At 41.1% G+C, this 24,515-nt stretch overlaps 1 protein-coding gene across 1 annotated transcript in view; it reads left to right on the plus strand.

Annotated features, from left to right (window-relative positions):
• The window catches only part of SYT10 (synaptotagmin 10), a 49,022-nt gene extending 25,265 nt beyond the window's left edge, over positions 1–23,757 (plus strand). The window contains exons 3-7 of the mRNA XM_070754856.1: positions 6,012–6,576; positions 17,312–17,432; positions 18,813–18,984; positions 20,537–20,666; positions 23,686–23,757. Coding sequence (XP_070610957.1) covers positions 6,012–6,576; positions 17,312–17,432; positions 18,813–18,984; positions 20,537–20,666; positions 23,686–23,757 — 1,060 coding nt within the window. The remainder of the gene's footprint in view (positions 1–6,011; positions 6,577–17,311; positions 17,433–18,812; positions 18,985–20,536; positions 20,667–23,685) is intronic.
• The last annotated feature ends 758 nt before the right edge of the window (positions 23,758–24,515 follow it).

Consider the following 24,515-nt stretch of genomic DNA (forward strand, 5'->3'; position numbering starts at 1 on the left):
TTAATCCTTTAACATATTTAAATGTTTCGATCATGTCTCCCCTTTTCCTCCTGTCCTCCAGACTATTCAGATTGAGTTCATTAAGTCTTTCTTGATATGTTTTGTGCCTAAGACCTTCCACCATTCTTGTAGCCCGTCTTTGGACCCGTCAATATCTTTTTGTAGGTGAGGTCTCCAGAACTGAACACAGTATTCCAAATGTGGTCTCACCAGCATTCTATATAGCGGGATCACAATCTCCCTCTTCCTGCTTGTTATACCTCTAGCTATGCAGTCAAGCATCCTACTTGCTTTCCCTATCGCCTGACTGCACTGTTCACCCATTTTGAGACTGTCAGAAATCACTACCCCTAAATCCTTCTCTTCTGAAGTTTTTGCTAACACAGAACTGCCAATACAATACTCAGATTGAGGATTCCTTTTCCCCAAGTGCATTATTTTATATTTGGAAACATTAAACTGCAGTTTCCATTGCTTTGACTATTTATCTAGTAAAGCTAAATCATTTACCATATTACAGACGCCTCCTGGCATATCAACCCTATTGCACACTTTAGAGTCATCAGCAAATAGGCAAACCTTCCCTAACAAACCTTCCCCTTATTTTATTTATTTATTCGATTTTTATGCTGCCCTTCTTCTTAGACTCAGGGCGGCTTACAACACGTTAGCAATAGCACTTTTTAACAGAGCCAGCATATTGCCCCCACAATCCAGGTCCTCATTTTACCCACCTCGGAAAGATGGAAGGCTGAGTCAACCTTGAGCCAGTGATGAAATTTGAACCGCTGACCTACAGATCTACAGTCAGCTTCAGTGGCCTGCAGTACAGCATTCTACCTGCTGCGCCACCCCGGCTCATTCAGATACTTTGAAGTGTCCCGCTCCATGCAAGGAAAGAAATTAAATGCATCTAGTTAATGCCATTTTAATTTTAATTCTGCCGCACGAATCCCAGCGACTGGTTAGGTCTCGCAGAGTTGGCCTTCTTCGGGTCCCGTCGACTAAACAATGTCGTCTTGCGGTACCCAGGGGAAGAGCCTTCTCTGTGGTGGCTCTGACCCTCTGGAACCCGCTCCCCCCTGAGATTAGGATTGCCCCCACCCTCCTTGCCTTTCGTAAACTCCTTAAAACCCACCTCTGCCGTCAGGCATGGGGGAATTGAAACATCTCCCCCTGTTGTTTTGGTGTTTGATTGATTGTGTGCTTGTTTTTTATATATATTGGGATTGCTTTTATGAATTTTTTAACCTAAACCTGTAATTAGATTGATAAATATTAGATTTATCACTATGTATTGTTTTTGTCATTGTTGTGAGCCGCCCTGAGTCTGCGGAGAGGGGCGGCATATAAATCCAATAAATCTAATCTAATCCAATCTAAAAACTGGGGATTCCAGTAAATCTGCAAGAGCAATTTATCTGGCAATTTTCAGCTGCCATCATTCCAGGGGCACACATTCCCGCTGGCCAATATCAGTGGACCGCTGGACACTGTTCTGACAAGATCCTATTGAGAATTTGCCTATTTAAATTCTCTAGGACGTGGAGGACCATTTCTGGCTTGCCTTCAAGGCTCCAAAGAACAAAGATGAGTCCAGGCGGAGCAACAAATCAAAGTGCAGGGACGTGGCAGTGGGAGGAACAGCGTAGCAGATGTGAGCTGTTAAGTGTGCACTTTCTAATTAGCTGTGCTCCTGACCCCTTTGTAGGGTAATCATACAACTCCCATAGTTTCTTTGGTTCAGAAAAGCATTCCCACGTTGCTATGGGAACAAAACACATTTGAATAATTAACACATCAATCAGCTGTCTCCCTGAAATGTTGGGATTCAGAAACTGACGCAAGCCACTGTGTCGTTAGAGCATTGGCTTCCTCAAGCACAAATATCATTGAATATGATGGTATTATATCATCTAGGGAATAACTCTCTCTGCAGCATCCAACGGAGGCAAGCTATGAAGTTTCTAACAAAAGAAGACAATGTTATGTATTCGGTACAGGTGTTTTAAGTAGAGCTGAGCAGGCGAATTCTGCATATACATTTTTTCTCCAGCACATCTCTAGCCACTTGATGAAATAGAAACATAGAAGACTGACGGCAGAAAAAGACCTCATGGTCCATCTAGTCTGCCCTTATACTATTTTCTGTATTTTATCTTAGGATGAATATATGTTTATCCCAGGCATGTTTAAATTCAGTGACTGTGGATTTACCAACCACGTCTGCTGGAAGTTTGTTCCAAGGATCTACTACTCTTTCAGTAAAATAATATTTTCTCATGTTGCTTTTGATCTTTCCCCCAACTAACTTCAGATTGTGTCCCCTTGTTCTTGTGTTCACTTTCCTATTAAAAACACTTCCCTCCTGGACCTTATTTAACCCTTTAATATATTTAAATGTTTCGATCATGTCCCCCCTTTTCCTTCTGTCCTCCAGACTATACAGATTGAGTTCATTAAGTCTTTTCTGATACGTTTTATGCTTAAGACCTTCCACCATTCTTGTAGCCCGTCTTTGGACCAGTTCAATTTTGTCAATATCTTTTTGTAGGTGAGGTCTCCAGAACTGAACACAGTATTCCAAATGTGGTCTCACCAGCACTCTATATAGCGGGATCATAATCTCCCTCTTCCTGCTTGTTATACCTCTATCTATGCAGCCAAGCATCCTACTTGCTTTCCCTACCGCCTGACTGCACTGTTCACCCATTTTGAGACTGTCAGAAATCACTACCCCTAGTCGTTTGTTTCCAGATTTTTTTTTCCAAATAAGAGAAGAATTTCATTAAAATTCTCATGTGCGTTCGTTCAGTAATAAGGTCACCTGCGGATGTCTTTGAAGGTCATGATACAATCATCTGCTAGCTATCAGCAGCTTCCTAAGATTCCAAGATTCTATTAGGTCACAAAAGAAGACAAAACTAGGGGCTTTTTCAGATTAGGAAATGGCAGAAACAGACAGTAGAACTGAACGAATCTTTTGAATGATGTTTCAGAATGCAATGGAGCACCCCATGAAGCACCTCTTTTTGCATTATTAAGCTACCACATGTGGTGCTTCAAAAGGAGGCTGCTGGGCAGCTGCACAGAAAGATATTTTGCTTCAGTGTTCAAAGGCGGTGTAGCCAGGAAATGGGACAGATAGAACAGGCCAATGCTTCATTGCTCCTCTTCACTTCCGACTGGCATTTTTGTTCAGGAGGCAAAAGTTGCAAGTTTAGAGAGAAACAGTTATTCGAATATATCATACCTTTGCTGATAATTTATTTATTTATTAATCAGATTTGTATGCCGCCCCTCTCCGCAGACTCGGGGCGGCTAACAACAATAAAAAGACAATGTAAACAAATCTAATATTAAAAATAATCTTTAAAAAACCCAATTTAAAGAACCGATCATACATACAAATATACCATGTATAAATTCTATAAGCCTAGGGGGAAGGGAAAATTTCAATTCCCCCATGCCTGACGACAGAGGTGGGTTTTGAAGAGCTTACGAAAGTCAAGGAGGGTGGGGGCAACTCTGATATCCAGGGGGAGTTGGTTCCAGAGGGTCGGGGCCGCCACAGAGAAGACTCTTCCCCTGGGTCCCGCCAGATGACATTGTTTAGTCGACGGGACCCAGAGAAGGCCAACTCTGTGGGACCTAACTGGTCGCTGGGATTCGTGCGGCAGAAGGCAGTCGTGGAGATATAATGAAAAGGAAGGGAGACTAGTATAGATCTATTTCAAGCTATTTTGTTCTCATCAGCTAGACATACCCTGCCTGTAAGACAGACGCTTTAACCTCTAGATCACAGGTTCTTCTCCTCTCTGTACCAGGGAAGAGTTTTATGGGGGGGGGGGGTTTCCCCATCAAATCACCCAAATATAGGAGGGGGCATACTGCTTCCTTTTTGCCTTCCGGCCCCTCTAGGTGCCATATCCAAGGTGATTACATTTTTATAGCCAACAAACTATATTCTATCTATATAACATATTTTTGCTGATAATGAAAAGGAAGGGACGCTACTATAGATCTACTCTATATTAGAGAAGGATAGATAGATAGATAGATAGATAGATAGATAGATAGATAGATAGATAGATAGATAGATAGATAGATAATGGATGGATGGATGGATGGATGGATAGATATTATATACACTATATATCTATAAAATATTTATATATATTCATTATCAGCAAAAATATGTTACTTACACACACACACATATGCCCCCTGTTTGATCCAGTCATCTTCTATTTACGAGGCAAGTATTATGTCCATTGCTCTATTGCAACATTCATGATTCATAATTGTGTTAAAAAGCCCAACTGCGCTATGGACAAAGATCTTCAAGCCAACATAATATGGAAAACTATACGTGGAAGAGCACACAAACACATGCAAACAAACCAAACTGTCTATGACATCATATACGAGCTTAATAGATAATGATGTCATTTATTTGTGTCTTCCAGAAGTGATTGTTGTCGCAGCCCTTTGGGTGAAGGGCAAAGAGGCAATGCAGGGAAGCTAGAAAAAGGAAAACTTATTTCATTCACCTTATGGCCCATGGTAGCAATAATGAATGGCTACTATCTTCTTCCTGGGAAAAAAAGCGGAGAGGGGAATGAAGGGTTAATTTGTTCATTTTATTTTATTTTATTACAGTATTTCTTTTACTTTTCAAGATTGTGCTCTTCTACAAGTCAGTGTTGCAGGCAGTCCTTGGCTTCAAACAATTCTCTAGTGTGACTGTTCAAAGTTACAAAGTTCAAAGTGACTTATGACCCTTTTTTCGCACTTATGACCTTTGAAGCATCCCCATGGTCACATGATCAGAATTCAGCCGCTTGGCCATTGGTTCATATTTATGCTAGTTTTAGTGTCCCAGGGTCATGTGATCACCTCTGGCACACAAAGTCAATGGGAAAGCCAGATTCGCATATCAACTTGGTTACTGCTAATTTAACTGCTACAATCATTCACTTAACAAGGTTATAAAATGGCACAAATTTCACTGAATTTTGGGCTCAGGTGTGGTTGTATGTCAAGGACTACTGCTTGATTGATGACTATTGGGGTGGAATTGGGAAATGGGTTTTCCTCTCTCATTTCCATTTCTTGTAAATTTAAGCTGTTGTCACCTTTTCTTACTCCATCCCTGGTTTACTTATTCTCCACTTCTGCTATTTCCCCCTCCTTCCCCTCTGATCTACCTAATTCTCCATTTCCTGTTTACTGAACTATCATTTTTCTTCTTGAACTGAATTATTGAATTATCTTCCTGGCATTGTTAATAACTGTTCCCTCATGAGAGTTGTAACAAATAACATTGAAAACTTGTTAAATGTGAAATGCTGATTGAGTTCTTTCATTTTCCATGGTATCCCAGTAATTTTTCTTTCCCTTCAATATAATCTAAGGTGGAGAGAGGGTGTGTGTGAAGAAAAAGAAAACAGACTGATTAGCAACAGCAAGATGAGGTGTAAAAATAGGTTATTGATAGTGATGGGCGAACCCAACGGTGTTCGGGTTCGGCAAGTTCGGACGAACTTTACGCAAAATTTGGCCGAACCTGAACCTGAACGGGGAATCCCTCCCTCGAAGAAATTCCGGGGGTGGAGCTTTGACGTCACCGGCAGGTTGCTAAGGACGCCAAGGTGATCACTTCCTGGATTCCATGGAATCCAGGAAGTGATCACCTTGGTGTCCTTAGCAACCTGCCGCTGACGTCAAAGCTCCGAACGTCGAACGTGACCCTGAACTTTGCCCGAAGTTTTAAAAAATTTTGGGTTCGTGTTCACCATACCGAACACCGCAAAATTCGGTGCAGACCCGAATTGTGCGAGTTCGGTTCGCCCATCACTAGTTATTGAATTCCGGTTGATTTGAAAATGTATATACTATTGATATACTCTTAAGGTATATGTATTGACGCATATATGGAAACTGTGGAGAAAAATAAAAAAAGTTTTAAAAAGATAAGCTAAGCTAAATTTCTTTGTTTCTAAATGCAGGCATAATTCTTTCAGGAGACATTTGCCAAGGCAAATGCAAGTGTCTAGCATCGATTTTAACATGGGTCCAGAACCAGTTTTACAAAGAGGGGAGACCACCACCAGCATTGGACGGATAAAACCTGAGCTTTACAAGCAAAAATCCGTGGATTCCGAAGGCAAGAAAGAGGATGTGAAAACCTGTGGAAAACTCAACTTTACACTCAAATTTGATTATGAAAATGAACTGCTTTTGGTCACCATCATTAAAGCTTTGGAGTTACCAGCTAAAGACTTTACGGGAACTTCAGACCCATATGTGAAAATCTACCTTCTTCCAGACAGGAAAAAAAAGTTTCAGACAAGGGTTCATAGGAAGACTTTAAACCCTGTCTTTAACGAAACTTTTCAGTTTCCTGTGGCCTATGATCAACTTTGCAACAGGAAGCTACATTTCAGTGTGTATGATTTTGACAGGTTTTCTAGACACGATATGATTGGGGAAGTTATTCTTGATAACTTTTTTGAAGTTTCTGATCTATCTAGAGAGGCCACAGTATGGAAAGACATCCATTGTGCCACTACTGTAAGTATCCTGTCTTTTAAAAAAGGGGTTTTTAAGATATTTCAACATAAGTAAGTCTTGTATCTCTACATAAAAATTATCTTTCTGTAGCTATCACATGTAACACTGTATGATAACAATGGGTTTTTAAACCACACCCTTTCAAGATTTTTATGAGCTGATAGCCTTCCAAATACTGGGCTCCACTTTTTCAGATCTGTTCATGAACTTTACTTTCTTCTAAAGAAATAAAAAAGAATATAGACTCTTAGGAAGATATTAATCCTGTATCCAATTAACCTTTTCATTTTCCTACATTTCATTGAAATACATTTCAGTTTCCTTATTATTGCCATTTATTATTCTCACTTCCTTTATGTCAGATTAGGTGTTGAAGATGGCTAATATTAACAAAAATAAGAATTTAGACAGAATTATAATGAAGTGTAAGCAGATCCATACCAAATCAACTCATAATTGAACACATAACTTACTAATATTAGGTCATGGTGCTTACATTAAATCTGGATGAGCCTGCAGTGTCACAGAGCTGAGTTTTATGATGTCTTTATCCAGTTCAGGCAAGTGGAAATATGGACTAGTGTCCATTCTTAGGTCATTCTATTAATGATGATAAATCTTATTCTTGTTCATATGGACAGTCAGAATTATGGGAAAATTACCTCTGAGGCCAGTGAAACCAGAAGCACTCTGCAAATACAGAAAGAGGTTGTGTTTGCAATCTGTACATGTTACCAATAATACCATGGTTAGGTGTGGTTTTTTAAAGTTGCTCCTTTTAAAAAAGCCTATAGGAACCCAAACAGTGTCAAAGTCCAGACTAGCACTGATGATGTTACTAAGTTTGGGTAATAAAATGTTGACCAAAAAACAATCAACAAGGCACTTGGGGAAAAGGAATCCTCAATCTGAGTATTGCATTGGCAGTTCTGTGTTAGCAAAAACTTCAGAGGAGAAGGATTTAGGGGTAGTGATTTCTGACAGTCTCAAAATGGGTGAGCAGTGTGGTCGGGCAGTAGGAAAAGCAAGTAGGATGCTTGGCTGCATAGCTAGAGGTATAACAAGCAGGAAGAGGGAGATTGTGATCCCCTTATATAGAGCGCTGGTGAGACCACATTTGGAATACTGTGTTCAGTTCTGGAGACCTCACCTACAAAAAGATATTGACAAAATTGAATGGGTCCAAAGATGGGCTACAAGAATGGTGGAAGGTCTTAAGCATAAAACGTATCAGGAAAGACTTAATGAACTCAATCTGTATAGTCTGGAGGACAGAAGGAAAAGGGGGGACATGATTGAAACATTTAAATATGTTAAAGGGTTAAATAAAGTTCAGGAGGGAAGTGTTTTTAATAGGAAAGTGAACACAAGAACAAGGGGACACAATCTGAAGTTAGTTAGGGGAAAGATCAAAAGCAACGTGAGAAAATATTATTTCACTGAAAGAGTAGTAGATCCTTGGAACAAACTTCCAGCAGACGTGGTTGGTAAATCCACAGTAACTGAATTTAAACATGCCTGGGATAAACATATATCCATTGTAAGATAAAATACAGGAAATAGTATAAGGGCAGACTAGATGGACCATGAGGTCTTTTTCTGCCGTCAGTCTTCTATGTTTCTATGTTTCTAAGGATCCGTCATTTTAATCCTTTGTTAATGTCAAAGGCATTACACATGGAAAGACCATTCTAGTCCCTTGGATTTAGTTTTAAAAAGCAACCACAGATGATCATGGTATAACATTCAGAAATTGCACAGTTCCTATGGTCACATGTGGGAACAATCCAAGTTGGCTTTGAAGTGGAAGCTTTTCAAGACAGACCTGGAAACACGCAGGATGATTGTAGTTAAGTTCCAAAGACAGATAATCATATACAAGAAGATTTTGTCTTCATTGAATGTCAGCCACCATGCTGGCTTGGGAATTCTAGGAGTTGAAGTGCAAACTTCTTAAAGTTGCTGAGAAACACTGTTCTAGAGATATCAAGACCTCTGGACACCATCCTGAGAACTACTAAGCTAGTTGTGTAATCTATTTGTCATCAAATGTCTCATTGATCATAGATGGGGAGAAATGGTTGTAGAAGAAATAATCTGAAGGGGGAGACAAATTGTATTAAACACTAGGCCAGTGATGGCAAAGCTATAGCACAGGTACCATAGGTGGCACGCCGAGCCATATCTGATGGCACGTGAGCCTCTGCCCTAGCTGAGCTCCAATGTGCATGTGTGTGCTGGTCAGCTGATTTTTGGCTCACACAGAGCCTCTGAGAGGGTGTTTTTGGCTTCCAGAGAGCATCCTGGGGGATGGGGGAGAGCATTTTTACCCTCTCCGGGCTCCAGGGAAGCCTTTGCAGCCTGGGGAGGGTAAAATTGATTGTGTGCTTGTTTTTTATATACAGTGTTCCCTCGATTTTCGCGGGTTCGAACTTCGCGAATAGCCTATACCATGGTTTTTTCAAAAAAATATTAATTAAAAAATGCTTTGCAGTTTTTTGTTTTTGTTTTTTAAAATAATGTTTATTATAATACAAAGATTTTTTAAAAAGAGCAGGTATATGTTATTTTAGATCTTATATCATGAAGGGTTTTTTTTCTATACCACGGTTTTTCCTGCCCGATGACGTCATACGTCATCGCCAAACTAATAATTTTTGCAAATAAATAACAAAAAAATAATTATTGTTAAGAAATAATTATGTTTATAAATATCAGGATCACTAAGTGTCTTATTCAATGGTGAGTACCAGTAATAATGGTGAGTAAATGGTTGTTAAGGGAATGGGAAATGGTAATTTAGGGGTTTAAAGTGTTAAGGGAAGGCTTGTGATGTGATACTGTCCATACCCAAAAATGGTGTATTTACTTCTGCATCTCTACTTCGCGGAAATTCGACTTTCGCGGGCGGTCTCGGAACGCATCCCCCGCAAAAATCGAGGGAACACTGTATATTGGGGTTGCTTTTAAGAATTTTTAAACCTAAAACTGTAATTTAGATTGCTAAATATTAGAGTTGTTACTATGTACTGTTTTTACCATTGTTGTGAGCCGCCTCGAGTCTGCGGAGAGGGGCGGCATATAAATCCAATAAATCTAATCTAATCTAATCTAAAACACAAGCCTACTGGACCCACAAGAAGCTGGGAAACAGGCCATTTCCGGCCTCCAGAGGACATTCAAGGTTTGGAGGAAGCTGTTTTCGCCCTCTCCAGGCATTGAATTATGGGTGTGGGCATTTGCGCATGCATGATTGTGTGCCTACATGCCCTTTTGGCACCAGAGGAAAAAAAGGTTCGCCATCACTGTTCCAGGAGTTGAAGCGCAAACTTATTAAAGTTGCTGAGGAACACTGTTCTACAGATATCAAGATCTCTGGACACCATCCTAAGAACTAACGAACTAGTTGCACAACCTATTTGTCATCAAATTTCTCATTGATTATGGATGGGGGGAAATTGTTGTAGAAGAAATAATCCAAAGAGGGAGAAAAATTGTATTGTATACTTGGCACTGCTTAAACTAAATGTATTGATCAAGATATAAATTTGGACCAGAATACATCCGGAACCACCTTCTACCGCACGAATCCCAGCGGCCGATAAGGTCCCACAGAGTTGGCCTTCTCCGGGTCCCGTCGACCAAACAATGTGGTTCAGCGGGCCCCAGGGCCTTCTCTGTGGCGGCCCTGGCCCTCTGGAATCAACACACCCCAGAGATTAGAACGGCCCCCACCCTCCTTGTCTTTCGCAAATTACTCAAGACTCACCTTTATCTCCAGGCATGGGGGAACTGAGACATCCTCTCTCAGGCTTTTATATTTTATGTTTGATATGTATGTGTTGTATGGTTTTAAATTGTTAGGGTTTTAGATATGTTTTATTTTAATATTAGATTTGTCTCACTGTTATATTGTTTTTGTATTACTGTTGTGAGCCGCCCGAGTCTTCGGAGAGGGACGGCATACAAATCTAATAAATAATAATAATAATAATAATAATAATAATAATAATAATAATAATAGTAATAGTAATAGTAATAATAATAAATAGCTCCAGCAGCATGCAATCAGATAGCATTAGTTAGGAGATGGCTTTTAAAATATATTATCATAGTTCACCGTTACGCAGGGAAAAAAGCAATATTTTTTTACTTTTAAAACTCAGCATGGCCATAGAGATCTGGTGCTTGTGATTGGTTCTTTCGAATGAGTGGCTTTTAATATGAGTAAGATTTCCTGGTATATATGCAGGATAACATTCTGACTTTAACAAGAACCCTTTTTAGCTCTCTGAGGCACACAAAGCCAATTATATTGTCCGGCTTAGCGTGTCTGTTTCCTGATGTGGTGCTAATGAACAAAGGTTTCTTTTTTCTTTTCTTTTTTTATTAGAATTCCAAATCAAAAGTTCTCTACTTCAGAAGAGTGGAGTGAGAGAGTGCGGGTCTTGCATGGGGAGATCCATAATCCAGCTGTGAAGCTCCTGAATGCAGTCAGATAGGCTTTAATGAAAGCTTCAGAAATTTAAACTCGGCCCACGAATCTGGCTAAACACAATGGGATTTAGATTGGCTGTAACATAATGAGTGAATACTGTCCCTGTGGGCTGTATGTCTATCAATCATCAAATTATCCAAGCCATGGTTGTCCCAAAGCTGCTTTTCCAGAAGGCAACTGGATTTTCTTGGCTTTCTCCCCCTTGAAAACGTTTCACTTTTCATCCAAGAATCTTCTTCAAGAACTGCAGAAGCTTCTTGAATGAGAAGTGAAACATTGTCCAGGGGGAATAAAACCCAAACAATCCAGTTGCTTTTTGGGAAAGCACCTTTGGGTGTCCCTGTGGTCCGTACAATAAGATCTGGTAAAAGCCTGCAGGCAGGGTGCAGTGGGCCAATACTTATAGAAACTTAGAAACGTAGAAGATTGACGGCAGAAAAAGACCTCATGGTCCATCTAGTCTGCCCTTATTTCCTGTATTTTACCTTAGGATGGATATATATTTATCCTGGGCATGTTTAAATTCAGTTACTGTGGATTTACCAACCACGTCTGCTGGAGGTTTGTTCCAAGCATCTACTACTCTTTCAGTAAAATAATATTTTCTCACGTTGCTTCTGATCTTTCCCCAACTAACTTCAGATTGTGTCCCCTTGTTCATGTGTTCACTTTCCTATTAAAAACACTTCTCTCCTGAACCTTAGTTAACCCTTTAACATATTTAAATGTTTCGATCATGTCCCCCCTTTTCCTTCTGTCCTCCAGACTATACAGATTGAGTTCATTAAGTCTTTCCTGATACGTTTTATGCTTAAGACCTTCCACCATTTTTGTAGCCCATCTTTGGACCTGGTCAATTTTATCAATATCCTTTTGTAGATGAGGTCTCCAGAACTGAACACAGCATTCCAATTGTGGTCTCACCAGCACTCTATACAGTGGGATCACAATCTCCCTCTTCCTGCTTGTTATACCTCTAGCTATGCAGCCAAGCATTCTACTTGCTTTCCCTACCACCTGACTGCACTGTTCACCCATTTTGAGACTGTCAGAAATCACTACCCCTAAATCCTTCTCTTCTGAAGTTTTTGCTGTCACAGAACTGCCAATGTTATGAGCCGGGGTGGCACATTCGATAGTGTGCTGTACTGCAGGCCACTGAAGCTGACTGTGGATCTGTAGGTCAGCGGTTCAAATCTCATCACCGGCTCAAGGTTGACTCAGCCTTCCATCCTTCCGAGGTGGGTAAAATGAGGACCCGGATTGTGGGGGCAATATGCTGGCTCTGTTCCAAAAAAGTGCTATTGCTAACATGTTGTAAGCCATCCTGAGTCTAAGGAGAAGGGCGGCATAAAAATCAAATGGATGAATGAATGAGTGAGTGAGTGAGTGAGTGAGTGAGTGAGTGAGTGAGTGAGTAGGTAAGTAAGTAAGTAAGTAAGTAAAGTAAGTAAGTAAGTAAGTAAGTAAGTAAGTAAGTAAGTAAGTAAGTAAGTAAGTAAGTAAGTAAGTAAATAAATAAATAAATACTCAGATTGAGGATTCCTTTTGCCCAAGTGCCGCCCCAAGTCTACGGAAAGGGGCGGCATACAAATCTAATAAATAAATAAACAAAATATAAATTTTCCATTTACATTTATAATTCATTCAAGGTAGAATAGGCTTTTTTTGGCTGGTCTGATCGCATTCAGAAACTTCTGACAGATTGTATCTGATACAAGGTTTGGGAGATCTGCCACATAGAACAGTAGAGAATTAAGTAATTGGAAAGATATAGAAAGATAAGAACCAGGGGTGTCGGTTTAGAACAGGGGTGTCAAACTCAAGGATGCTTAGATCTGTTCCGTGGGATTTACCCTGGAAACATTGAAGTACTGGCCCATAGTGTCTCTGCCAGTGAAAATGGAGATTGGGAGGGCTGCAGATGGTCTTCCCGACAGTAATGGGATGCTGCACCCCTGGCGGGGGGGGGGGGAGAACCAGACATAAGTTTATGCACTATTTATTGAATACTTAATAGTTTTTTTATTGTCCTTCCTTCCCTAGAACCTTAGCATGATCCTTAATTACTTTTAAAATAGGAAATAATTAAATAGTACGTTTGTACCCATAAATGCTTTAATCAGTTTAATCATTATGTAGAACTGAACTTTATAGCAATTAAAGAAAATCAAGCTACTTGCCTAATCTGTTATCATACTGAACCTTGGGGGTTCAGTACAAAACATTAAATTGTTCCTGTGCTCCTCAACAAATAATGCTGCCTATCCTTTGTCCTTTTTGCGGCTAGTCAAGTAATGTGACTTAATCAACTGAAAAAGAGTCCAAGCACCTATTTGAAAACTTATCTTGGTTGGTAAGCCACTGCCTCCCAATCACATGATCTTTAAGCCACCCCTAGTCACATGATTGTCAAGACACTCCCACCTGGTCACATGGTTGGCAAGCCACTCCTACCCGGTCACATGAGCATCAAGCCACACCCACAAAATAAGCCACAGCCACAGTGTGACAGAAAAAAAGTTGGCAGCCCATCACTTCTTCCCAAGCTCCGTTTTCACTGGCAGAAGGTTGCAGGAGGCTGTAGCAACTGAAAACAGAGTTCACCAGATCATTTTCACTGGCAAAGTGCTCAGGCAGACCTGCTCCAAGTGATGTTGAGCTGGCCACACCCACCTTTGGCCATGGCTCCCATGGGCCCCTAAGCTCAAACACAACCCTGATGCACTCCTCAATGAAATCAAGTTTGATACCCCTGGTTTATAGTATTGGCTATGTGATTGATAGGTTCATCTTCCAATCAGAGTGTCCCTTTGCAATTAGACCAGCATGAATTCTTTCCAATTGCAGCCTTTAGAATTAATGGGAGAAGCCTGAGGCATTTAGCAAGAGGAAGACCAAGATATTGGGTAAATCTAGTTTAATGAAAAGAAGACTAAGGGTAACATGATAGCAGTCTTCCAATATCCAAGAGGTTGACACAAAGAAAGGAGAGTCAACCTATTCTACAAAGCACCCGAAAGCAGAATAAGAAGCAATGGATGGAAACTAATCAAAGAGAGAATCAGCCTAGAACTAAGTTGAAATTTCCTTAATTAGAAATGAATCAATGGAATTGATTCCAAGGGTTGTGGGTGCTTCAACAGAGTGGGCCTTCTCCGGGTCCTGTCGACTAAACAATGTCATCTGGCGAGACCCAGGGGAAGAGCCTTCTCTGTGGTGGCCCCTACCCTCTGGAACCAGCTCCCCCCAGAGATTAGGATTGCCCCCATCCTCCTTGCCTTTCGGAAACTCCTTAAAATCCACCTCTGCCATCAGGCATGGGAGAATTAAAACATCTCCCCCTTGCCCATGTAGTTTCTGTATATGATTCGATTGTGTGCTTGTTTTTTATATATTGGGGTTTCTTTTGGATTTTTTAACCTAAAACTGTAATTTAGATTGCTAAATATTAGATTTGTTACTATGTATTGCTTTTTACCATTGTTGTGAGCCGCCCCGAGTCTACGGAGAGGGGCGGCATATAAATCCAATAAATCTAATCTAATCTAATCAACACCGGAGGTTTTTTTAAGAACAGATTGGACAGACATTTGTCTGAAATGGTATAGGGCAGTGGTGGCAAACCTATGGCACAGGTGCCACGGTTGGTACGTGGAGCCATATCTGCTGGCACGTGAGCCTTTGCCCTAGCTCAGCTCCAATGGGCCTGTGTGTGTCAGCCAGCTGATTTTTTTGGCTCACACAGAAGCTCTGGGAGGATGTTTTTGGCTTCCAGAGAGACTCCAGGGGAGTGGGGAATGTCGCTTTTACTCTCCTCTGGCTCCAGGGAGCCTGGGGAGGGCAAAACACGAGCCTACTAGGCCCACCAGAAGTTGGGAAACAGTCCGTTTCCAGCCTCCAGAGGGTGGGGGAAGTTGTTTTTACCCTCCCCAGGCATTGAATTTTGGGTGTGGGCACTCGGGCATGTGTGCACGCACACGCTTTTTCGGCACCCGGGGGAAAAAAGGTTTGCCCACCATCACTGGTATAGGATTTCCTGCTTGAGCAGGGGATTGGACTGCAAGACCTCCAAGGTCCCTTCCAACTCTGTTATTCTGTTGTTAAAGATGGAAATTTGGCTTAGCAAACAATCACACTGTTGCTTTAGCCCAGTGTTTCCCAACCTTGGCAACTTGAAGATATTTGGACTTCAACTCCCAGAATTCCCCAGCCAGCGAATGAGTTGAAACAATTTGTGTCCAGGATGTGAGGGGTCAGTTTTTTGACTCGTGCAGTATTCAGGTCCTCAATGGAAGGCAGGTTGGTAGCAATTGTTTTTTCTGCAGTTCTGATTGTCCTCTGAAGTCTGTGTCAGTCTTATTGGGTTGTAGAACCAAACAGAAAGCTCTAATGTTGTTCCTAGTATCGGTTGGAGCCACCCTCCCAGATCTCATCTCATTAGATCTATTGTTTTAGTAGCATTCCACGTTTCCTTGTCTCCACTATGCAAGGTTTGTTCTAGTTTTCTACTTATCATCAGATTGTCTTAGTACCTCAACCTCTGACATGGACCTTAATCTGAGCAACATCTTAGCTGGCATGACTCTTCTGGTTAATGTCACTCTTGTTTTTGAAGAAGGCAGGTGAAGCATTAGGGCAGTGATGGCTAACCTTTTTGTTGTCGTGTGCCAAAAGCATGTGTGCTCAAGCCGGCACCCATAATGCAATGCGTATGTGACACCCTGCATACCTTGTCCACTGCATGTGCCCATGACCCTTCCATGCTCCCTTTGCCCCTGTGCATGTATGCAAGATTCTGGGACTCCCCTTATCCCTGCACATGCATGCATAACCCCCATGCTTCCCCAGCCCCTGCACGCATGCACATGCACCCCCTGTGCTCCCCTGATCCATGTGCATGTGAACACAACCCTTGTGCATGTGTGCATGACCCTGGCCCCCCAACACAGGAGCACATATCTCCTTCACATGCCCCGCCCCCCAGCATGCACAGCAGAGACCCAAAAATCAGCTGGCTGGCAGGAGGCGCACACCCATGCATGGTGAACCTGAGCAGGTGTGACAGCTCATGTGTCCACAGAGAGGGCTCTGCATGCTACCTGTGGCAGCTGTGCCATAGGTTCACCATCACAGCATTAAGGGGTCTTTGCTCAAGACCCCAACTAATCAGGGAGGTACCAGCCTGAATTTGAAACTTACTCTTCCTTGTCAAAGGCAGTCTAACCACTATCCTATCCATCCACTGGGGGCAATATGCTGACTCTGAAATCCACTTAGAGAGGGCTGTAAAGCACTGTGAAGCAGGATATAAGTGTAAGTTGTATATATGTATACTGAAGTTCAAATAATATCAGTTTAGGGAAAATTCCCAGTGAGAACAAGGTGAAATAAAAGTGAGATCCTGCATATGTATTTTAGCAAGTATATTATTCTGGAATAAATTTTTTAAACCATATTTCATTTATAGTAGAGTATTGATAAGCAAAAACAACCAAGGTGATTAGGGGCCTGGAGCAGGAGTGGGTTCTAACTTACCTTGTTGCCGGTACACTTCCTCCTTTGCCATGTGGCCACTCATGCGCATTGGCAAGAAATCCAGAAAAATTCCACACACAAAAAAAGCTGAAAACAAGATGGTGACATATATTCAGTGCTGAAAACTCAGCTTCTGTGCATGCCCAGAGGATTTTTTTAAAACAAATTTAAATAAAAAATAAATTTGAAACCACAGACTGGCACAGATCAAATTTACCATTACCATGACGTCACTAGCAGATCATTATCGGTTTGGGCAAACCAGTATGAACCGGGAAGAGTTCACCTCTGGACTGGAAGCTAAAACATACAGGAACTGGGCATGGCTAGTCTAGTGAAGGACCAGAGGAGACATGATAGAAGTCTTCCAATATCTCAGGGGCTGCCACAGAGAGGAGGGAGTCAGGCTATTTTCCAAGGCCCCTGAAGGCCAGACAAGGAATAATGGGTGGAAACTGATCAAGAAGATATTCAACCTAGAAATAAGGATAAATTTGACAGTGAGAACAGTCAACCCATGGAAAAGCTTGCCTTTGAAAGTTGTGTGAGCTTCATCACTTGAGACTTTCAAGGAAAGACTAGACTGCCATCTATCAGAATAAGTGTAGGAACTACTGCTTGGATAGGGGGTTGGACTAGAAGATGACCCACAAGGTCCCTTCCGACTCTGTTAATCTGTATCTACTTTTCATTTTACAGGAAAGCATTGATCTGGGGGAAATCATGTTTTCCCTTTGCTACTTGCCTACTGCAGGGAGGATGACCCTCACAGTCATCAAATGCCGAAATCTCAAAGCAATGGACATCACTGGTTCATCAGGTGAGCAGGTGCCTTTCCATTTAGCCCACCCGGGTGGACCTGATGGGGGAAACAGAGCCTTATCAGGATTTTAAGACCCTGGTACTGAATTTCTGAAAGGGCTGTTTAAGCGTGATCAAAGAGGTTACAACAGGGGTGTCAAACTCAATTTCATTGAGGACCGCATGTGTTTGACCAGGGTGGGCAGGGAGTGTGTAGCTAGCTTTGCGTCAGCCATGTTTGTTATGCCATGTAGGACGTCCATGATTCTGAGTCTGGGTTGTAGAACGCCGATGCTTGAGACATAATGGAGCTCATGGTTATGTCAGCTGGAGTTTGACCTCCTTGTCGCCACTGTTAAATCAGTGCTAGGAGGCTGCTTCAATTAAACAGGATTCTTTTATTCATCTCGGTCATACAGAACGCTCTCTACAACAATCAACTCCCAACAAGGGCAACGGCTAATCCGTTGCCCTATTTATACATTTCTGTTTAAGCGGGAACATTTTAGACAACCGTTTAATTTTGGCGGTTCTTTTAATTCAAGCCGCGTGCTAACCAATCAGCGATTTTACTGATTATTTCTTTTTTGGACAATGTTGGGGGCGCTTGTGGTGTTCTGAGTTCTCTGCCAAAAAAAATGGGGCCCCAGGCTCTATTTTTAGCTGTGATGGCCTCCTGCAACCCTGCATGTGATGGCCTCCTGCAACCCTCTGCTGGCACCGGACCAGATTATCTCAGGGTCCACCTTCTGCTGCACGAATCCCAGCGACCAGTTAGGTCCCACAGAGTGGGTCTTCTCCGGGTCCCGTCAACTAAACAATGCCGCTTGGCGGGACCCAGGGGAAGAGCCTTCTCTGTGGCAGCCCCGGCCCTCTGGAACCAACTCCCCCCAGAGATTAGAATTGCCCCCACCCTCCTTGCCTTTCGTAAGCTACTTAAAACCCACCTCTGCCATCAGGCATGGGGGAACTGAGATACTCTTTCCCCCTAGGCCTTTACAATTTTATGCATGGTATGTTTGAATGTATGTTTGGTTTTTACTTTAATGGGTTTTTAATTGTTTTTACTATTGGATTATTGTGTATACTGTTCTATTATTGTTGTTAGCTGCCCCGAGTCTCTGGAGAGGGGCGGCATACAAATCCAATAAATCAAATCAAATCAAATCAAAAACCTCCATTTTCAATGGCACTGTGGGCCAGTCCTTTACTGTTTCCAGGGTGGTCTTATGGGCTAGATTATAAGCACCCAGTGGGCTGGATCTGGCCCCTGGGCCTTGAGTTTGACACCCCTGGGTTACAGCCGCCCATTGTGATACCTAGACAGAACTGGCTGCTTATTTTAATTTTTGTCAGCTGGCAAAGTTGTCCGTGTTTAGTTCCTTTCCTGTTACCTCAGATCCCTATGTCAAGGTATCTCTGATGTGTGACGGTCGACGCCTGAAAAAGAGGAAAACAACCACAAAGAAGAACACTCTCAACCCAGTATACAGTGAAGCTATCGTTTTTGACATTCCTCCTGAAAATGTGGAGCAAGTCAGCCTGTCCATTGCCGTCGTGGACTATGACCGGTAGTAATGTTGCATTTTCCTCTTTCCAAAAAAAAAAAGAATAAATATGCCATATTTTTTGGACTATAAGACGCATTGGAGTATAAGATTTCTTTTATATATTGTTGTATGTATGCCCCCACCCTCCTTGTCTTTCACAAATTACTCAAGACCCACCTTTGTCACCAGGCATGGGGGAGTTAGGATATTCCTTCCCCTAGGCCATTACAAGTTATGTATGGTATGTTTGTGTGTATGTTTGGTTTTTTATAATAAGGGTGTTTAGTTGTTTTATTAAATTGGATTGTTACATGTTGTTTTTTATCATTGTTGTTAGCCGCCCCGAGTCTGCGGAGAGGGGCAGCATAAAAATCCAAATAATAATAATAATAATAATAATAATAATAATAATAATAATAATAATAATAATAATAATAATAATGAGGAGTGCAATTGAAGGGTTGGAGGACAAGCTGAAGTAGCTTCAACTCTTTTATTATAGATTTTAAAGCACCTTCCTAGGCTTTATAAAGGCACTCTTATCCTCTGAAGCATTATTATTCTCACATCTAAAAAGCTTAGAAAGAGTTGATGAAATCTCAGAACCTGAAAGAATTCAATGAATAACATTTCCAGGTGTCAAACAGGTGAGGCAATGTCCTATATCTGTTTGACCTTCTTCAGCCACAGTAGAAGAGAAACGAATATAAAACAAGGAAATTGCATTTTTCTTAATTTGTATAACTCATGCAACTCACATATTCAACTTACTCTTATATAAAACGTTATGTGCAATTCTTATCTTAACTACCACTAGCCAGAATCTTGCCAGACTAAACACTTATCCTAATGGATGTAACCAGGCAGATTCTAAGAAGTAACTATCCTAATTCTTTTCTTCTGTCTCCTTTCCAATCCTGGTTTTGTTGTTTTTTGTGTCTTATTTATTTATTTATTATTATTATTATTATTATTATTATTATTATTATTATTATTATTATTATTATTTTGTCCAATACACAATGAGGGTTTTAGTGGGTATATATCTATATACACATAGTAAAATACAAGATGAAAGTTATAGAGGAGATACTCATAGTAAAATATATTTAATAAATAATAGAAAAGAAGATATAGTAATAGAACATATCAATGAAAGAATAGAAGAAGAGATATAGGAATAGAAGAAAGGAATAGGAGATATAGGAGAGCAATAGGACAGGGGACGGAAGGCACTCTAGTGCACTTGTACTCGCCCCTTACTGACCTCTTAGGAATCTGGATAGGTCAACCGTAGATAATCTAAGGGTAAAATGTTGGGGGTTTGGGGATGACACTATGGAATCCAGTAATGAGTTCCACGGTTCGACAACTCGGTTACTGAAGTCGTATTTTTTACAGTCAAGTTTGGAGTGGTTAATATTAAGTTTAAATCTCTTGGGTTGTTGTCCACCTCCGTCCACTTCATTAGAGTCATCTTGGCAGAGAGAGGGGCAGCATAAAATTTCAAAATAAATAAAACTATAGTCCATCACAAGTTCTGTGGACAAATTTTCCCTCTCTTTCATCCTAGAGTAGGGCACAATGAAGTGATCGGGGTATGTAGGACCGGACTTGATGCAGAAGGACTTGGAAGAGACCACTGGAATGAAATGCTGGCATATCCACGCAAACCAATAACTCACTGGCATCCATTAGTAGAGGTAAGGATAAAAGATATTTCCATAAAGTAGCTAACTCCCACGTTTTTATCCCACCCCCTCCCCATTTAGATTCTCCAGCAATTTTTTTTTCTCCTTTATTTCTCCTTCAGTCTGATAAAAGAACGATTGCTTTGGCAATCTGTTCAATTGGAATGTGTTCTGGAACCTATTTAGTGGTAAAGTACCAAGAGATGTGCAGGAATATCATGTCTTTCCATGTACCACACTTCCTTGTGTGCCTCCAATGCACTCATTATCTCTTATCTATTGAGGTGATGGGGTCTCTCTCCATAGACCTTTTTTTAAAATTGAGGACTGCCCTGTGCGCCACCAGAGCAACAACAGAGAATATATACAGGAAAACATACACTTGTTTACTGACCTTTGCTTCAGCAACCATTCAATATCTTAACAGGGCACAATAAAGACACTTGTCCTTATGACTGATCCTTGAAGTCATCCTTGAGGCCATCACAGTAGCTCACAATTTGGATACTTGGCAACTACCGTGTTTCCCCGAAAATAAGACACTGTCTTATATTAATTTTTGCTCCAAAGGTTGTGCTTCGTCTTATTTTCGGGGGGTGCCTTATATTTCTCAAATAAGACAAATTCACAGGCAGAAAAGCTGACACCCCCAAAGAAAATGTACCGTACGGTACACTGATTACGGTATGGTCCCTGTCAGTATGGCACCCACACACACAAACGACGGCACTTATATGGTACAAGAGTATACTCCCGCTATTGCAGCTTCCGGCCACCAGAGGAACTACAGTCTATGCACTATAGTGGAGACTGTAATGGCGGTGAGACAGCAGCAGACTGTGTCTGCTGTACTGGACGGTAAAAAGCGATGGAAGGAGCCAGCAGGGGACGCCACATTATTACGGTACCGCTATGAACAGCTTTGAATGGTACCGTATGTTTTTCCACCGTACCGTATGTAAACTTGACTACGCCTTATTTTCGGGGGGTGCCTTATATTAGCAAATTCTGCAAAACCTCTGATATGCCTTACTTTCGGGGTACGTCTTATTTTTGGGAAAACAGGGTAGCAGACATTTATGATTATCCCAATCAAAGTCACGTGATTGCAATTTGTGATTTTCACAGCTGACTTCCCACAAAGTTAATGGGGAAGCCAGCAGGAAGTAAAAAAGTCATGGTCATGTTGACCTGTGGAGACAATGACTGCAGCCAGAACTGACTAACTTCCATTGTACATCAGGTGAAATCTCATGATTTTTTGTTTCACAATCACGTTTCTTAGTGATGGACGTGCCAGTCTAATTGCAGTCAGTGAGTGAAGACTACCTGTAATGAAAATTAGCCACACGGATACCAGCATCTTCTACTACTTCTAAGCAGGGCTGTCTTAACACATGGGCCTGATGGGCACTTGCTCATGAGCCCCATGAGCATTGGGGGCCCATACTAATCTGGGTATGTTAACCCTTCAATGCACTTTGTATCATATTTTTTAATTTTTTAAATTTGTTATTTATTTATTTTATATTAATATTGACTGGTTGTTGCTGCACAGCATGTTTTTAATGTTTCAACACTGATTTTGTTTGAAGAGCCAATAAAAGAAATATGTGTTTAATTTTATCAAGCATTTACATTTTTATTCCTATGAGTAGTTGTTGTAGGAGCCCCAGTACACTTCTTTGCCCGGGGCCCATAATGCTGTTAAGACAGCCCTGCTACTAAGTAGAAAATCAGCTGCAGGAGAGATTTGAAAATAATGTTCAGATATATAAGACTAAGTTAGGAGAACAGATACCTCTTCCGTGAGCAAATAACTGATTACAGAAGTCCAGTGAGTATAACTCCCTATTAGTGATGGGCGGACCCAACGGTGTTCGGGTTCAGCAAGTTCAGATCAACTTTACACAAAATTCGACCGAACCTGAACCGAACCCGAACGGGGAATCCCACAAAGAGAATCTGGGGGTGGAGCTTTGAAGTCACGTATACTGGCAGGTTGCTAAGGACGCCAAGGTGATCACTTCCTGGATTCCATGGAATCCAGGAAGTGATCACCTTGGCATCCTTAGCAACCTGCCGGTGACATCAAGGCTCCACCCCCGGAATCTCTTCATGGGAAGGATTCCCCAGCTCTTTCAAAAGGAGGTCTTCACATAAAAATAAACATTGTTATTTTTACGAAAAAGGACACTGCAGCGGTGCTGCAAGCAAAGAGCAGTCCTTTCACGTAAAAATTAACATGTTTATTTTTACATGAAAGGACCGCCCTTTGCTTGCAGCACTGCTGCGGTGTCCTTTTTCGTAAAAATAACAATGTTTATTTTTATGTGAAGACCTCCTTTTGAAAGAGCTGGGGAATCCCTCCCATGAAGAGATTCTGGGGGTGGAGCCTTGATGTCACCGGCAGGTTGCTAAGGACGCCAAGGTGATCACTTCCTGGATTCCATGGAAGTGATCACCTTAGCAACCTGCCGGTGACATCAAAACTCCAAACGCCGAACGTGACCCCAAACTTTGCCCAAAGTTTCAAAAAAATTCGGGTTCGGGTTCGGCATACTGAACACCGCAAAATTAGGTACGGACCCGAATTGTTGGGGGTTCGGTTCACCCATCACTACTCCTTATGTTTCATAAATTTTTAAAAGAACACTAAGCAATTAGAGCACTGGGACCGAACTATTTTTAAATTCTTTCTGCACCAATACAAGTACCCAAACTCTTTCTACACATTAACTGGCTTTCTTATAAATTTAATAAATTAAATTAAATTTCCCAATATACTATCCAGCCAGAGAGTTGAAATGATTGATGCCTACAAATTCCTGATGCTTATATGTAAATCCAGTTTATTCAGGGTACAGTGGGAGTGGAGTAATAAGTGGGTGAGGGTCATTGCCTTGGTATTCTGCTTGTAGGCTTCCTGGAGGCATCAAATTGGCCAAAGTGAGAAGCAGGATACGGGACTTCGCGGACCTTGATTCAGTAGGTCTTTTCTTATTTTCTTAAAATGTATCATCTGTTCCAGTTGCCAGGCCGAGCAACCAGCTTTGACAGCCAAGGATCCTGTTCGTCACCAAAACCACCACTTACACCCTAGACTGAACAGCGGTGTAACATTCGCACCATAACCATGTACAGCTGGAGATTTGGGTCTAAGTCATGACCTGCACCATCATCATTGTTATTATCTGCTGTGCCTACAGTATCATGCCACTATTCATTATTCTTTACTTCCAGTTGTGTTTCACTGGCGGACAGGATTCTGACTTCTCTATGTGTATGGGTTAAGGCACTTTTATAAAGTTGAGAGATCCAATTCCTGCTACCCCAAATTAAATCAATGTCATACTTCCTTTTAAAAAAGTATTTCAGTTATGACAATGTTTACATGCCACAAAAACCAAAGTAGGTTGATATGTAGAAAGGAACCAGTTTTCTGTTGTCCATTGATACTAAAGTTTTAAAATATTCACTGGTTTACTTGAATATTTAAATAAATAAGCAAACCCAGTAGACAAAGGAATTGCAATCCCTTGCTAATATTGCAAAAAAGTTAAGGAAGGAGGCCTTAGAATTCCGTATTAAATCAAAGTCCTGATATTCACTGGAATATATATTTTTTTTCTTGCCAGATAGGCAAGATATCTATAGGTATATATATATCATATTATAAGGAAGTTCAGGACAGGAAGTAAACATGGTTCATTTTTTGTTGTTTGTTGGTTTTTAACAAGTACTGTAACCACTTTCTTCATAAAACTTATCTTTTTCTTTTCATTTTTATTCAAAACATTAAAATACAAACTCCCAAAAAAGGGGGAAATAGAAAAAACAAAATTGAACAAAATTTTAAAA

Source organism: Erythrolamprus reginae, chromosome 6, assembly GCF_031021105.1.
Source record: "Erythrolamprus reginae isolate rEryReg1 chromosome 6, rEryReg1.hap1, whole genome shotgun sequence".
NCBI classification, from domain to species: domain Eukaryota; kingdom Metazoa; phylum Chordata; class Lepidosauria; order Squamata; family Dipsadidae; genus Erythrolamprus; species Erythrolamprus reginae.